Source organism: Geotrypetes seraphini, chromosome 3 (assembly GCF_902459505.1).
Source record: "Geotrypetes seraphini chromosome 3, aGeoSer1.1, whole genome shotgun sequence".
In the NCBI taxonomy this organism is placed as follows: Eukaryota; Metazoa; Chordata; class Amphibia; order Gymnophiona; family Dermophiidae; genus Geotrypetes; species Geotrypetes seraphini.
In genome coordinates, this window is record NC_047086.1 from 152488785 (window position 1) to 152505455 (window position 16671).

Consider the following 16671-nt stretch of genomic DNA (forward strand, 5'->3'; position numbering starts at 1 on the left):
ACATGGTAAATGTTGTATAGACCTGATTTGTATGGAATATACAGGCAACCAACAAACCATTTTCATGTATTTATTTAAACATTTATAGCCTGCATGATCTATTATGACATCATCAGCTGAATTCTTCCAGCTGGGGCACTCCTATTCACCTTCCCTTTTGAGAAATAAAATATTTCATTTGTCAGTGATAGTAAGTGATAACTAAGGTCTATTATTGATAGTTACGCACCATTTAAGTAATTAGGAACTCTATGAGCGTCGGGAGCAGCGTGGGCCATTCAGCACGGCTCCCCGCGCTAGAAACTGCTAGAACAGTTTAATAGAAGAGGCCCTTAATCTTGACCCTTCACCACACGCGTAGCCCTAACAGCACTCCAAACAGCAACCCATGTGAAATTGTTCTTAGTAAACAATAAGCTGACAGAGCTAGATGCCCTAAACAGGGTCAGTAAGACCACATGGGTCGGCTCTGATCCAATTTTTGGCCAATTCCAAAAGAGCTATTGATGCACAAAAACGTTTGCATGCAAATGATTTGAGTGGAGGCTCATCGTAATCCCCATCTGATCCCGCAGATGAATTGCTGTGAGAGCGATTCTCACATATCCGCAGAGCCGGCCCCGAAGCAGCCTCCTGCCACTCAGCTGTTCAGGACAGGAAACCTTTTTTTTTTCTTTTATGAACACAGATGTTGTGCATGTGTTACACACACAATATTTGTCTCATAAAAAAAAAAAAAGAAAAAAGTCACCCCCCTCCAATGATGGCCTTCCCCAACATCCCCCTGAACCAGCACTGAGGCCCAACCCTCCCTCCTGTGTCAGCAAAAATCAGCAGGAGGCATCAGTGGATCAGTGGCATAGTAAGAGGGGTATGGGTGGGGGGTGGGGGCAGTCCACCCGGGTGCAGTCTTCCTCTTCCTCGGGGCATTGGCACCCCCTGCTCTCTGTCCCCTCCCTACCCATTCCTCCCCCTGCAGTACCCCTTCCCTTCCTCCTGTACATTTTTTACTTCGGTGTGAGCAGACACAAATTTGCTGCTCACATCAGCTTTGGTGCTCTTTCTAACGTCACTTCTGGGACCCACACCTAGGAAGGTACATGCACACAGCAGAGGGGGGTAGGGAAGAGGGCGTGAGAAGGATGCCACCGTTCCAGGCGCTGCTCACCTCCACTACGTGACTGGGAGGCATTATCATTCACTCCTGCCATGCCACTCTCCAGTGAAAAATAAATTGGCAGGAGGGATGCCCACTCTATCCTGCCAACGGAGGCCCCCCCTGCTCCAGGCACCTTCCGAACCATCCCCTATCAGTCCAAAATGGTGGGCCTTCCCCTCCCTGATGCATCTTGTGATACACGGGGAGGGGCCTAAGGCCCTGACTGGCTCAGACGCCTAAGTCCCCTCTCATGAGGAGGGGCATTAGGCGCCTCCCTCTGTAACCCTGGGGAGAAGCCTAAGGCCCAGTTGGCTCAGATGCGTAAAATCTTTCCCCTTGCTCATTCAAATCAATCAGGGCCTTAGGCTCCTCCCTCTATTTCCTTGGGATACAGAGGGAGGAGCCTAAGGCCCAATTGGCTCAGATGCCTAAGATATTGTGTGTGTGTAACATATGCACAATATCTGTGCCATAAAAAAAAAGAAAAAAAGTCTCAACAGCCGAGTTGCAGGGGGCTGCTTTGGGGCTTCAACTGCTGCTCAACTGTTCAGACTTCCCCAAACCGGCTCTGCAAATGTGTGGAAGTCACTCTCAAACCAACTTGTGGGAGGGGATTATGGCAAACTTCCATGCAAATCATAAGCATAGAAACTTGTTGGAACATTGATCGCTGTTCCACAATTGGCCAAAAAATCGACCAACAGCGATTCGCATGGTCTTAGCAACTGTGTTTAGTGCATCTAGCCCTCAGTACCTGAATGTAGACCACTTAGGTGGTATATAAATAATGTAAATAAATATATGATTCAAAAGGCAGTCAATCAAATGTAATAACTAAACTACCTTCTAGAGAGACCTTCTCTTTCACTCTTCAACAGCTAGCAAGAAAGGCTCAGGCTGCCCTAATGCACTTCTTTCTTTGGTGGTGTTGCAATCCACCAGCTGCACTGGATTGCAAGGCTGGCCTTAGCAATTACAGGGCCCTTTGTAGACCAGTCTGGTGCCTCTGCCCAGGACTTAAGATTTCAAAAGAGGTGTCAGGGATTTATTTATTTATTTTAACAGAATTATTTAATTTCCAACTACTATTGTAATCTTAGTGCTTTACAAGCTTGTGATACACTGGACCCTAGGGGCAGTGCAGTAGCAAAAGGAGCCAGAATAGATATGTGCAACACACAAATAGAAGATTAGCTTAGATTATAGATGGAAAGGGGAAAAAAGCTGCAAGTAGTAAGCTGACTCAGTTAACTATAGCACACTTAGAATCAACTATAGCACACTTAGAAGTGCAGAGCCCTCTGTGGCCACCCCTGCGCAGGCCCTGCTAGGATGACACCTTCACTCTGACGACTGGTGGGACATAAGATCCAGCTCTGTGGGTGCTAAGCACCCCTAATATGGAGCAAATACCTTCATTGAATCAATGGAAGGGCAATTTTATTGTGCTTAGCATCCCCAATTATTTTGAAATGTTGATGCCTATGAGTGGGATTGGCTCTTCCAGTTTGCATGAGATTTATCTCCATTGACTATTGGTGGGATAGTCTACACAAGCTGCCAGCAAACCCAGATGTCTCAATTTATTGTCCTTTTTCTGGACTTAGTCACAATAGTGGGGTAGGGGAGCTTGTTTCAAAAATATTGAACAAAAAAGAAGTCAAATTGACTAAATATGACAATGCAAAAATAAGACTCCTAAACATGTATTTTCTAATGATTGTCTCATAAACGTTTAAATTTATAATGTGATCTCCTTCACATACACTCAGAATTGTGTAATTCGATCAAGAGCCGAAGCTCCTATAGTCGAACCCACCACCCAATCACTGTGTATGAAATAGTGGAAAAGTGTAAATAAAAGTGCTATTTAAAAATTAGAATCAGTATTTTCAATGGCAAAAAATAATCTCACTTATCTTTTAGAGTTTTCCTGCAGGTCCCGACATGTTTCGAATATCTTTTTCAAGGAACCCAGAGTAAGAATTAAGCACTTTTATTTACACTTTTCCACTATTCTATACACAGTGATTGGGTGGTGGGTTCGACTATAGGAGCTTTGGTCCTTTTTCTGGAGCCATATGGTAACCCTAACTAAGACCTTGCTCTGCACTTACACAAGCAACCTGCTTAGGCCCATCTCTTTACTCTGTACCTACTTCTTCACCATCTCTAACTATGTTTTTCATCTCTCACATCATCTCCCTATTTCTCCCTCATCTCTATTGACCATTCTGCTATGCCAACACACTTCCAATATTCATTTTTCACTATTTTCACATCCCATTTCCTCTCTCTCACCCTTCATCTCCCTGTTATTATCCTACATTGTCGCCTCCTATCCAGCCGTCAGTCATGTCAAGTGTGCCTGGAACAGGAAGGTATCGATATAGGAGGAGAGCACATTCATACTCCTGTGGCTTCTTAACCTCCTGTCCCCCTTTGAATCCTTTTCTTGCACTGCAGTTCTCTCACTGAAACCTGCTCAAGGTATCACTTACAATTCTGATGACAGACACTTTCCAGAACATCTGTGTTAAGGTATGATATACAGTATAGTCAGGACCCCTGGTCTGTGATTTCAATTCTCAGGAAGGACTTAAAATTTGTCTCTTTCAGTGGAGTTGGTCAGTTCCCACAGAACAGTTGCAGGACTTTGGAGGCCAAGACAAGTCAAGAAGATAATGTGAACAGACTGTCCAGTCCACATATTTAAAAATCACTCCCTTGATGCCAAAGGAGGACAGTACAGATGATGCCTCCTCCTTTGCCTGGGGTCAGATCGATGCTTTGCATTATAGGGTTTTCACTATTATAACCCAAATATATCAAAAGGAAATCAATACTAAACAAAGAAAAATCTTTATGTGCATACTAATGGACCCAAAATATTTAATAATTGGACAGTGGAAGCCCTTATTCGTACCTCAGAACTCCCAAACAAAGAACAAAATAAATAATGCAGACACGAAGCAAATTTTGAAAATTATTTCATTTTTATTATGCAAAATAAATATACAGGTACATCATTTATTATGTCAAATGACTCAAATTTTTGCAAACATAAATTGCCTCAGAACGATAGAAACTTTGCTGCAGAATCTACCCACAAGTGAGGTTGCCAGCTGTTTTCAGATTCAACCAACAAAGTTAATCTGGTGCAATGAAACAGTCACAACCTGGATGAAAAATCACAAACTTAAACTCAACCAAGACAAAACCAAATTCATCCTCCTAGAAAATGACAAGATCCAAACCACAACCAACCTAGACATAAACGCAATCAAATATCCCATCCAAACCACCATAAAACTACTAGGCATGACCATAGACAGATGCTGCACTATGCAACCGCAAATAAATAAAACAATTCAAAAATCATTCGCAATCATGAGAAATCTGAGACAAGTCCGAAAATACTTTGAAAGAACACAATTCCAACTTATAGTACAATCCCTAATACTAGGTATATTGGACTACTGTAACATACTCTTCCTTCCATGTACTGCAACTACGATAAGACAACTCCAAACAATCCAAAATACAGCTTTGAGACTCATCTACTCATTGAAAAAACATGACCACATCACTGAAGCCTTCATCAACTCACACTGGCTCCCAATCCAAGAAAGAATCCAATTCAAATTCTACTGCATATTATTTAAAACCCTACACGGAGACAGCCCATCATACCTGAACAATCGCCTCATCCAAGCACCCAGTACCAGACACAGAAAAACGCACTCCCCATTCATACCCCCCCCAATCAAGGAAGTAAAAAGAACAAAACTACACGACGGCCTCCTAGCCACTCAAGCCGCAAGGCTGGACAACCAGATCTCCAACCTTCTGATGACCACCCCAGACTATAGGACGTTCAGAAAAGAAATAAAAACCACACTTTTCAAGAAATTCCTGAAGCAGCAATAACAACACGACCTCTAAATGCTCTTAAGATCTACTACTTACCTCTCTAGCTAATCATTGTAACTCTGTTTTTTAAATTAACCTTTTGTAATCCGCCTTGAACCGCAAGGTAATGGCGGAATAGAAATCCCTAATGTAATGTAATGTAATGTAATGTAATACTGGGGGCATGCTGGAACTTGGAGCTCTGATTTCCCTATGAAAGCCAAAGCTACAGACCCTTACATGCAATGGGGAAAATTACTAGATAAATCTTGTTGGGTGAATCTAGAGCTAGTTAGCAACCATACCCCCAAGCTGCTGTAGGGGTACTGTTTATATTGACTTATCACCAAAATTGTTGTTTGGGCTTGGAAGCATCTGAAGCTGGAAGATATTAACAGAAAAGAAAGAGCTTCACCATTACTATGAATACTATTGTATTAGAAGGTACACATAGCACTGTATAAGCACCAAAATGATGGTCCCTTACAATATAGTTGAACAAAAGACATTGCGAGGGAGGAGCTTACCTAAGATGGTAGTCTGAGGTCTTCAGGGAGACGCTGTTGTGGGCAATTTGAGAAATTTTCCCATTTACCTGATGGTAAAAAGAAAATCAAAGATCCAGGGGATCCCGGATTAATCTATGTTGCAGACCAATCCGATGGACGTCTTTGTGGACCGTAGCTCGCAAACAAAACGACTGGAGGAATCCTCGGCTGGAGAGCGTGCACAGGCTGAGGTGCAGGGGGTTCTGCTTCAAGGATGCCACTCTATCCCCGGAAGAGTGCAGCCCACCAATTCGCCCTGAGGCAACAGCAGAGTTGATGGGAGAGGGGCCAGCCCGGGACATTCTTTTGCCAGCCCAGCAGAACAGGAGGACCGATTCTGGATGGAGGCAGGAGTCTTTCAACTCACAAGCTCAGCAATCGGTGCTTGGCAACTACTGTGGCTACAGGTACTTTTTTTTGCTACAGGGAATTCGGGAACTGAGTCTTCTCCCCTACAGAGACCTGAGGTTTTCAATTTAGAATCAATTTTGAATGCTATTTCTAACTTTCAAGTCTCAATGGGGAACCAAATGCAGCAACTTTCCTTACAGTACACTAAGGTACTTTCAGAAAATTTGGAACTTAAAAACAAAGTAACTACCCTGGAAAACAAATCAGATGACAAAAACTCTGGAAGTACAAGCTTTAACCTGGGTTAAGGACAGTGCTAGTTTACATTTCAAACAAAAAATGATGGAAAACTCCATAAGGAGGTGTAATCTAAGGATTATTAATTTTCCAAAATTTTTCCTATTACTGCTCTAGCTGTTTAAAAGATATATGAACAAAATTCTGAAAGTACCTGAAACTTCATATCCGCCTCTCTCAAAAATTTATTATCTTCCTAAGAGAGTTTGGTCTCAAAATCCAAACCAGCAGAATTCATCTGCTGATAGTTTGGATTTATCTAATTACCTCTAGAGGTCAGAAACTGAGGATCAGGTTTCTGCTACATTGTTAGTATAGTTTGCTATTGATTCTGATAGGGAATGGATGTTAAAATTGGTTTTCAAATATAAAGATGTTCCATTTTTGACTAATACTATCAGAATGTTTCCCGATGTGTCTCGTCCTACCCAGAAGAGACGTAAACAGTTTCTTATTTTGAGACCACAGGTTGGGGGCAACCTTTGCTCTATGATATCCCTGTAAATGTGTTTGTGTATATAAAGAAAACAGGTATATATTTTATGAGCCACAGCAGCTGACTAAATTTATTTCTGCTAAGAGTAATTGTTGATTCAGTGTGAATTTTGTTAGCTCTTAGATAGCTCAGAAAGAATATGTTCAAGAGCAGCAGACCACTTTCTGGTTTTTCCTTTTTCTCATTTAGTTAAATAATTATTCAGCATATTGTTAGCTCCTCTCTCATACAGATGGTGGACCAACTTTACTTTGTAATATGTGGTTTATTTCCTGAAAGAGAATTGTATGTTTTATTGTGATTACACCGTATTTTTTCCTTATCTAATATAATAAAATGCTAGGCCGCGCATGCGCACTCAAAAGTCGTGTTCCCTGATCCGTCGTGGACATGAGAGTGCGCATGTGCGCCCCTGGCGCGTCAGAGGGGATGGGGTATCGAAGCGCGAGCGAGCTGCGGAAGTGGTGGTGGTGGCCAGCCTCAGGTATGAGTTTCATATTAGGATGGTGGGGTGGGGAGGCCTGAGAGCGACCGTGCGCGCACAGGGAGGAGACAGGGAGAGACGCACTGGACTGGCAGGGGGTTGGAGAAGCGGAAGAGGGAGATACAAACTGCAGAAAAAGGAGGTGGGACTGGCGGCCTAACGCACGGCACGCATAGACGGCGGAAAGGAGGCCAGCATCAGCGACCCGACTACTGCTGGATCAGAGACCAGACCTTCTCCACCCGAAGCCCTACGCCCGCTGCTCACACATACCTCTAAACTCCCATGCAGCTGACCTTGGAATCGCGCACGGGAGCACCACCCCGATCGGCTCCTCCAGGCCGATGATGCACACAGGGCTTAGACGGCTGTCTGAAGCACCGGATCTGACGCTGCAAAAACGGGGGATCCCCCGCTACGCCAGTAGCCCTGCATGCCACTCCGAGGACCAGCAAGCCAACAAAGAGGAAAGCCCCAAGCACCGCCCATGGCACCCGACGTTCAGAACTGGCCCCGCGTACTGCACAGGGAAGTGGAGGGGGAGGGAATGCTGCTGCTGCACAGGGAAGGGGGGGAGAGGGATAGGGGGTCAGGGAGTGAACTTGCTTTGCTTGGGGGGGAGGGGTGTGCTGGGGGGCAGGGGAGTTTGCTTTGGGGGGGAGACAGATTTTAAGCAGTTTAAATATTTTGGTAGTGAAATTAAATAAATAATTAAGATGGGCAGAGGTGGCCAAGAGGTGCTCTGACTTTATTTTGGACTGTATAATATGTGAAATGGAAGAAAGAGACAGGGGCAGGGCGAGACACAGAAACAAAGAAAGAAAGACAGACAGACATATTCTAGCACCCGAGGGGGAGCAGGAAAAAGGTGCTGATGGACAGGGAGGGGGAAGAAAAAGGAAGGGAGGCCTACTGCTGGACAGGGGAAGAAGGAAAGAGGTGCTGCTGGACAGGGGGTAAGTAAAACAAAGGGAGAAGGGCTGCTGCTGGATAAGGAGAGCAGTGAAGGGGTGGTGGTGGACACAGGGGAGGTAAAAGGAAGGGAGAATGGACAGGGGAAGCAGCCAAGGGGTGGTGGTGGACAGCTAAGGAAAAAGAAAGACAGACAGAAATACAGAAAGCAGCTAAGGAGAGAGAGAGAGAAAGAAATAAAGACAGACACACATATATTCTAGCACCCGTTAATGTAACGGGCTATAAGACTAGTTTGATAATAATTGTCAAAATTATAAATAAAGAATTTAAAAAAAAACATTGCAATGCAGTGCAAAAAAATATGAACACATCACTCCTCTCCTAAAAAAAACGCACACTGGTTACCTATTTCCCACTGGATTACCTTCAAATTATTTTTTCTTACCTTTAAGATAAAAACTGTTCATGCACCTGCATTCATTGATAGACTAATAGTTCTGTACACAACTTTCAGAGCGCTCTGATCATCACAACAAAATCTCCTCACAATTCCCAATATTCATCAGTTGTTCTACGATACAACCCATAGAGCAATCTTTTCAGTTGTAGCCCCAACATTGTGGAACTCACTCCCATTTATTATGAGACAAGAATCTAACACTGCTAAATTCAAATCAAACCTTAAAACATTTCTTTTTTAAAGATGCCTATGGGGTATAGTCCTTCAATTTTTTATTTTATGAAACAATGTAAACCCTGACCATCTTCCTTTTGTATCCTAAGCAGTCTCCCTCATTTTATGTATCATATTGTAATTGTTTTTGTCTAACCTCCCTGTTTTAAATTGTTTTTAGCTTTGTATTATGTAAACCGCTTAGGATATTTTCAAGCGGTATATCAAGCCTGAATAAACTTGATTTAAGACAGATGAAGCTGGAGGTACTAGTAGCCCTTAAACTGGAGTGCACAGGTAAGCAAGGGTAATCTGGTGCTGTTGCCCCTCCCTTGAGAGGGGGAAAAGGTGTATCTATCCTACTTTCTTCCCCCTTTTGACTTGTGAGGGTGAGAATGGCAACCATTTTATGCAGACAATTGGCTGGTGCTGGTCAAAGGCAGATCTTGGTTGGCCAGGATATGAGGGTTCAGGTAGGGGTTAAAAAGGGGAGAAACCAGGTGGCTCACCTCCATTCTGTTCCTTCTTACTGTATAGTCACAGCAATTGCTTGATTTTTTCACGCTTAGGAAGAGAGCCGACAGATTTGAAAAGTTTTCTGTCGCCGAGTCAATTAAATCCAAGTATTTCCCGCTCCTGACAAAGACGATGAAACGGAGCTCTGTTGAGTGGCATCTCTTTGAGTGCCTGTACTTCTTTCTAACTTTACCGAACTAAGTACTCCTCAGTATAGCACAGTTTTGAGGGGTAGTACTTTTTTCTAAAATATCAAGCGAAGTACTCCTCGGTGCAGTATAATCTCAACACAAATGTCTCACGAATAAAGTGGCATTATAAATTGTTTGTAGTTAAACGTAATGTGATGAATTGTTATGATTATTACATGAACTGTTAGGAAGCTACATGAACTTGTTTGGAAGAAATATGAATTCTCTATAGGCCTTTTATTTTCTCTCTATTCATTTATTTATTAATTATTGGCACTATTTTCAGCTTGATGTAATGTGTGTTTTTTGAATATCTATTTATATGTGTTTTCATGAATTATTTATTTATCTATAGGTGCTTTCATGAACTTTTGATAAATTGAATATCTGGGGGTCCTTTTCATGAATGCTTCCTTCATGCATTATGCACTTTTCCATGCTTGTCCATGTTAATATTGATATTTATTAGCCTATGATCTTTATGAACTTGTAATCTTTTTTAGGCACCTCATAGTCAGTTTTTTGCGATATTATATAACCTTAAGGGCATTTTGAGGGGTTCTTTCATATTATTGTGTATTTTTAATCAACTGTATTAGTTTATAACAATAATAATAATAATTTTATTCTTAGCACTTGCACTTTAGATTGGTAACAGTTATAGAGAATAGACAGGGTAGATTCCAGGGAGTCTATAGAACATAATTTAAATATTTTTTTCTCACCGGAGCAATTGTATAACCTTGATCTTATTAGTATTTAACTTGCACGGTTTGCGCATTTAGGACTAAATCAGGTATGAGGCAGCGCTCATTTAGACTTTTCTGGTGCAGGTCACCTATGAGTTGCTACCTGAGCTCATAAATCCCACATTTACATTCTGAGAGCTCATACTGATGTCCATTTATTTACAGCATTTGGAATAGGGTTTTATTCCCACAAGGCTTAACACTATCCCCAAGGATTAAAATAGTGAGCCAATTATAGATTATTTTAGTCACAATGGAATTAGGCAGATCTGGTCAGTTTCCCTAGTTCCATGTGCTATCTCAGGTTCAGGGTCCCCTCCTGTCCCCAGTGGGAACACCCAATCTCTTCTTCACCCATCCTCTCCCTATCTAATCCTCCTCCACTTTACTCTCATCCTCATGCCTGAGAGCTCCTTTGCAAGCTCACCAGTAGGAGTGTTTCAAGCTGTGAAAGGCATTCCCTCTAACAGGCCCTGCTCTGCCCCAATCTAGCAATTGCCCAAGACTGCCTACTCCCATGGTTGCATAAACACCTGGGTGGCAGCAAGGGGACAGGCATACAGAAGCCTCATTGGGAGCCCTTGCCAGGAGGCCCAATGAGACTCTCCCACACCTCATTGGGGCAACTCCCTGGTACTGGTGGAAGACCACATGTGCCAGCCAGACCAAGTCGGTTGCAGCAATAGAACTGCAAATCTCAATCTCTGTGGCCTGGGACAGGCTTTCACTTTCCCTTCTCAGGCTCTGGATGTCAATCTGGATCAAATGCACAGCAACCCAGCTTTGTTCAATTCCCTGCCATCTGATTGGCTAAGCCTGGCTCCTTAGTATGGCAGGACACTGGGACCTGGTGGTCAGCAGGGGCAAAAGGCAGAAGCAGCTGTGGAGAATGCAGGAATGGTGCAGACAATGTTTGGATCTGAAGGCAACAAAACAGTGTGACAAGGTGGTGGCTGTAGCCAGAACGATGCTGGGCTGTATAGAAAAAGGCATAACCAGCACATGTGCCCATCACTATCACCAGCAATGGGCACATGCAAATTTAGCGAATCGTCGCTACTCTCTGCCAACCTCATTTACATGAGCATTTTTTGGAGAATGACTCGTTTTTAAATTCGCTACCAGAATGGCTGCGATAGCAACCCGTCAGTTTTTAATGCATTTTTAAAAATATTCTAAGCCTAAGTTCTTTCAGTACCCTCGAATGTACACCATCTGGTCCCATCACTTTGTCCACCTTTAATTTAGCTAGCTCCTCATGAACACAATTCTCTGAAAATTAATCAGGGTCTACTACACCTCCATCCCTACTTGCATTTATTTTCTGTGGGTTCGCTTCTGGCCTTCAGCTGTGAACACAGAACAGAAATATTTGTTAAGCAATTCAGTCTTATCTTTATCAGCTTCTCCCCTTTACTTTTGAGTCTCACAAGGCCACTTTTGCACTGCTTCCTATCACTAATATACCTAAAAATGTCTTGCTTGCCCGTTTTACCATGCCTGCTATTTTTCTTCCATTTGCATCTTTGCTTTTCTGACTACTCAACCAGCCTCTCTTAACTTTTCCAGATACAGTATTTTAGCCTGTCTTCCTCTTTCTGCGATCTTTTGTAGTTATGAACGCTAACCTCTTTTCCCTTAGCATTTCAGCTACTACTTTTGAGAACCAAAGTGGCCTTCTTTTTCTTACTTTCCTTACAAAATGGTTTGTTGCCCTTACAATAACTCCTTTCAGTTTTGCCCACTGCCTTCCTACTTCTTCCAGATGTTCCCATCCAGAAAACAATTCCTTGATGTAATCCTCCATATGAACAAAGTTAGCTTTTTTTTTTAAAGTCTAGAACCTTTACATTTGAATGAGCCCTGTCTATACCTGTCTTGATATTAAATCACACCATGTGGTGATCACTTGATACCAGAAGATCACTCATTTTAATATCAGAAAATATCCCCATTTGTAAGTACTAAGTCCAGTATGGCCCCATCCCACAAGGGTTTCATTACCAACTGCTGGAACAGTTCTCCTTGTAGAGAATTCAAGATCTCCCTACTTCTAGAAAACCCCAATCAACATCTGGCAAGTTAAAATCACTATTAATAATACTTCTCTTTTTACAGCTATATTCTGAATGTCTATTAAATCTCTGCCAGTTCTGTCTGTGAAGGCCTGTACATTACACCAATGTAAATACATTTTCCATTCCCTCTTTCCAGATTGTCCCACAGTGTTTCTTTCTTACCCTGCAGAACCTGCAATTTGTGGCTTTAATATGATCTTTATATACAACTCCCTTATGTCAAGATAACACACTTCTTAGAGAATGAAATTAACTAGAGCACCATTATCAAATGTTACTCATGTAACAAATCATTGTACCGGTCTCTGGCAGTGCAAATGCTTAAAGATGTGTTAAAGGCCCTGGAGGAAGGAAAAAGCCTCAGAACCCCTCCCACACTAACCTTAGTTGAGAAAAGTGTGAGCATTTCAAACCAGGAAATTCTCACACTTCTCTCAACTAAGTGTGGGAGGGGTTCTGAGGCTTTTTCCTTCCTCCTGGGCCTCTAACATATCTTTAAGCATTTGCACTGCCAGACTGGTACAATGATTTGTTACATGAGTAAGTAACATTTGATAATGGTGCTCTAATTAATTTTGTTGTCTAAGGAGTGTGTTATCTTGACATAAGGGAGTTGTATATTTAGATTTTGATTATCCTTATGAACTTTGGTGTGTTTATTTAATATGATCTTTAACATATAATGCCACTTCTCCTGTTCTTCTTTGCTATTTTTTCTAAACAGATTATAGCCTGGTATAACTATATCCCAATCATGGTTCTCCATGAATGAACTATGTCTCCATGATCACCACTAAATACAACTCAGCCTCTTCCATTACTGCTTCTAGATCCAGAATCTTGTTTCCTGTACTTCAAGTATTAGTATATACTGCACTCCAGACATTGCCCCTTTTCCTATTTGTGAAGAGGTAATTAGTGATCCACTTACCTCAGGGCTTATACTCAACTGGGGGCTTTGATCAGTCTGCTGCTGAAAACACTTCTTCCCATCTTTGATAGATACTGTCACAGGGCAGACCCTGTTCCTTGCGAAGAAGCCTTGCTGGAAGAAGGAAATGAGGTTAAAATCCTTGAAAGAATTCCTAGGCCTGCTAAGGAGAGTCCCAAAGCAGCCCCTAGGAATGCTCACAAGCCAAGTCTTCTAACACGGAAACCTCCTCAAGCCCTGCTTAAAGCAGGCAAATCTGGTTTAGCTTTCTCTAAGCCAGTTGGGAGAAAACAGATAGAAAGACTACAGCTCCCAGCAGCCATAGGGCCAGGGAAAGGAAAGGGCGGGAATGGAATGCTGGCCACACCCAAACAGGCTCAAACTGGTTTAGGCCAGATGCGAAGTTATCTGAGCGCAAGCTACCCTAACACACCTGCTGGGAGGACTAATCAGCTCCCTGTAGTGAAAGAAAAGGGAGTAGCTTTCCCACAGGAGAGGAGACAGTTCGAGGGCCACTCTCAGAGTGCACACCTGCTCCAGAACCAGCAAGCCAGAGCCACACTGAAAAGAGAATGCAGCAGACTACAGCCACAGAGAACCAGAAAGCAACTGTCCATCTCATGGCAACAAACTCAGGCAGAGGTTGGTGATGAAGAGGCTAATGATAAGGTTGACTCTGGGTTTGTGCAGGATAGTGAAATGGCGGATAATGACATTACCTATGATATGGAAATAGAATGTTCTGATTTTCCCAGCTCTGAAGGTATGGTCATAGGCTGAGAGCCATTGCTAATAAGGGAGCTGGAAGGAAAAGTAAAGTCTATCCAAGTTACATTACATATTTCTATTCCACCATTACCTTTCGGTTCAAAGCGGATTACAAAAAGAGTTATGGAAGAAGGGTTACAACGTTAGATCAGAGAAGGTTTCCAAGAGAGGGAAAAGTAGGATCTGGGGTTAGGGAGGGGATGGTAAGAGGGGGGTTAAACTTTATCATGGTATTAAGCTTTATTAAGGGATTTCTTGAAGAGTATAGTTTTTATTTCCTTTCTGAACATCTTGTAGTCTGTGAAGGTGCCTTTTAGGATAAGGCCCTCCGTCAGTAGTACAGAGACTTGAGCCAGAGACTGAGGAGATGTAAAAAAAAAAAGGCTTTTATTATAAGCATATATGCTGGACCTCTGAACAGAACTAGCTGTATAAAACAGAGGACCCCAAGAGTCTCGGACACAAAGGTTATATAGGGTCCTATCCAGTCCAAACTAGTATAACCAGCTCTGGCCAAAAAGGTAAGAGCAGAGAGAAAAACAAAGCCATAAATCCATCCTTTAGTCTATACATCAAAGCTAGCTAACAGCAGCATCCTGTTGCCCCCTGGCTGTGACTGGTACAAGACAGATACAAAGAACATGCCTGCATACAGTACTGTGATATCTCAGAGCAATAATATGGAGTCTCAGGTTGCTGTTTTTAGTTTTACTACCCACTGATCTAAGATGGAGTTTCTTCATATACACCGTGACCCAGCTATAGTAGCTGGCTAGGGATCCTTCATTCCCAACTTTTCTTCTGTAGGCCAGCTGACTAGCTGGGTCACGGGAGGTCAGGGCCATCTGTATCAGAGGTAGGGACAGGGTGATAGGAGGAGAGGGCCAGGACTAGGGCGGTGGTACTTTTATAAATCATAGTCCTAATAGTACGGTTAAGGATTTTCAATAAACAAGGTAACAGGCAAGGAAGGACACAAAATATGACAGAGGATACCAGGAAAATTATGGTGAGGGCTTTAAAGAGTCCCGGTTTGGAGGCCCAATCAGTCAGCGAGTTGAGTCCAAACATATCAGCAGAAAAACCCTTCCAGGTCTGGGCAGGAACGTGAGCTAATCTGGTAATCTTGTCTATGACCTCTTCAACCACAAACCCTTCATCATCCAGTTGTAGATAGCAGTTGGAGAGATTAAATTTTCCACATACCCCTCCTTCAGCGGCCAATAGATAGTCTAAGGTAGAGAGCTGCACGGGAACGGGGACGACGGGAATCCCGCGGGACCCGCGGGCATCCCGCGGGTTCCCCCTTTGGGTCACGGGGATCCCGTGGGGACGCCCCTAGGGTCGCGGGGATCCCGTGGGGACGCCCCCTAGGGTCGCGGGGATCCCGTGGGGACGCCTCCGAGGGTCGCGGGGTTCCTGCGGGGCTGGATGTACTCAGTCGCGCGGCTCTTCTCCCTACCTTCTCTGCTTGCAGCACAGAGCCGAACGGAAGTCTTCCCGACGTCAGCGCTGACGTCGGAGGGGAGGGAGGGCTTAAACAAAGCCCTCCCTCCTTCCGACGTCAGCGCTGACGTCGGGAAGACTTCCGTTTGGCTCTGTGCTGCAGGCAGTGCAGGTAAGGAGGAGAGTAGCCTCGCGGTTCGAGTGGCTACCAAGGGAGGGGGCGGTCCGCCCCGCCACACCCCGCCCCGGTTGCAGCACAGCCGGCCAGGTCCCCTTACTTTTGTGGCACTTCCCCGACCGACCGACAACAGCCCCGGTCCGACAATCCTCCCTGCCCTGTAGCCGTGAATCTAAATTATCTTCTTACAGCAGCTGTAATAAGGTAATTTAGATTCGCAGTTAAGGGCAGGGAGGTTTGTCGGACCGGGGCTGTTGTCAGTCGGTCGGGGAAGTGCCACAAAAGTAAGGGGACCTGGCCGGCTGTGCTGCACCCGGGGCGGTAGAGAAGGAGTGGGGAGAAGGACGCTGAAAGGCCATGGGGAAGACGGGAGGGGGGAGGAAGGACTCTGAAAGCACTTGAAGACAGAGGAGGGAGAAGGACGCTGAAAGCACATGGGGAATACAAAGGGGTGGAGAAGGACGCTGAAAGGCCATGGGAAGGGCGGGGGGGGGAAGGACTCTGAAAGCTTGTGGAAGGCAGAAGGGGGAGAAGGATGCTGAAAGCACATGGGGAAGACAAAGAGGTGGAGAAGGACGCTGAAAGGACATGGGGAAGACGGGGGGGGGTGGAGAAGGACGCTGAAAGGCCATGGGGAAGACAGAGAGGGAGAAGGACGCTGAAAGGACATGGGGAAGCAGAGGGGGGAGAAGGACGCTGACAGGACATGGGGAAGATGGGGGGAGAAGGACGCTGAAAGGAAATGGGGAAGAGAGAGTAGGGAGAAGACGCTGGCAGGGAAGAAGACAGATGCCAGACTATGGGGGGAGCGGAGAGAAGAAGATGGGTGCCAGACCAATTTGGAAGGGGGAAGAAAGGGAGAGGCACAGTAACAGAGCAAATGGAAGATGCAGAAGGAAGAGAGACAGTGGATGGAAGGAATTGAATGAGAACATGAGGAAAGCAGAAACCAGGCAACAAAGGTAGGAAAAGAATTATA

The 16671-nt window shown here is 44.1% G+C and overlaps 1 protein-coding gene across 1 annotated transcript in view; it reads right to left on the reverse strand.

The window, feature by feature from the left end:
- LOC117357202 (nephrocan-like) overlaps positions 1–6433 on the reverse strand; it is a 39357-nt gene extending 32924 nt beyond the window's left edge. Inside the window, exons 1-2 of the mRNA XM_033937574.1 lie at positions 6422–6433; positions 5599–5666 (exon numbers count right to left, since the gene is read on the reverse strand). Of these exons, the coding sequence (XP_033793465.1) occupies positions 5599–5666; positions 6422–6433 (80 nt within the window). The remainder of the gene's footprint in view (positions 1–5598; positions 5667–6421) is intronic.
- Positions 6434–16671: the final 10238 nt, after the last annotated feature.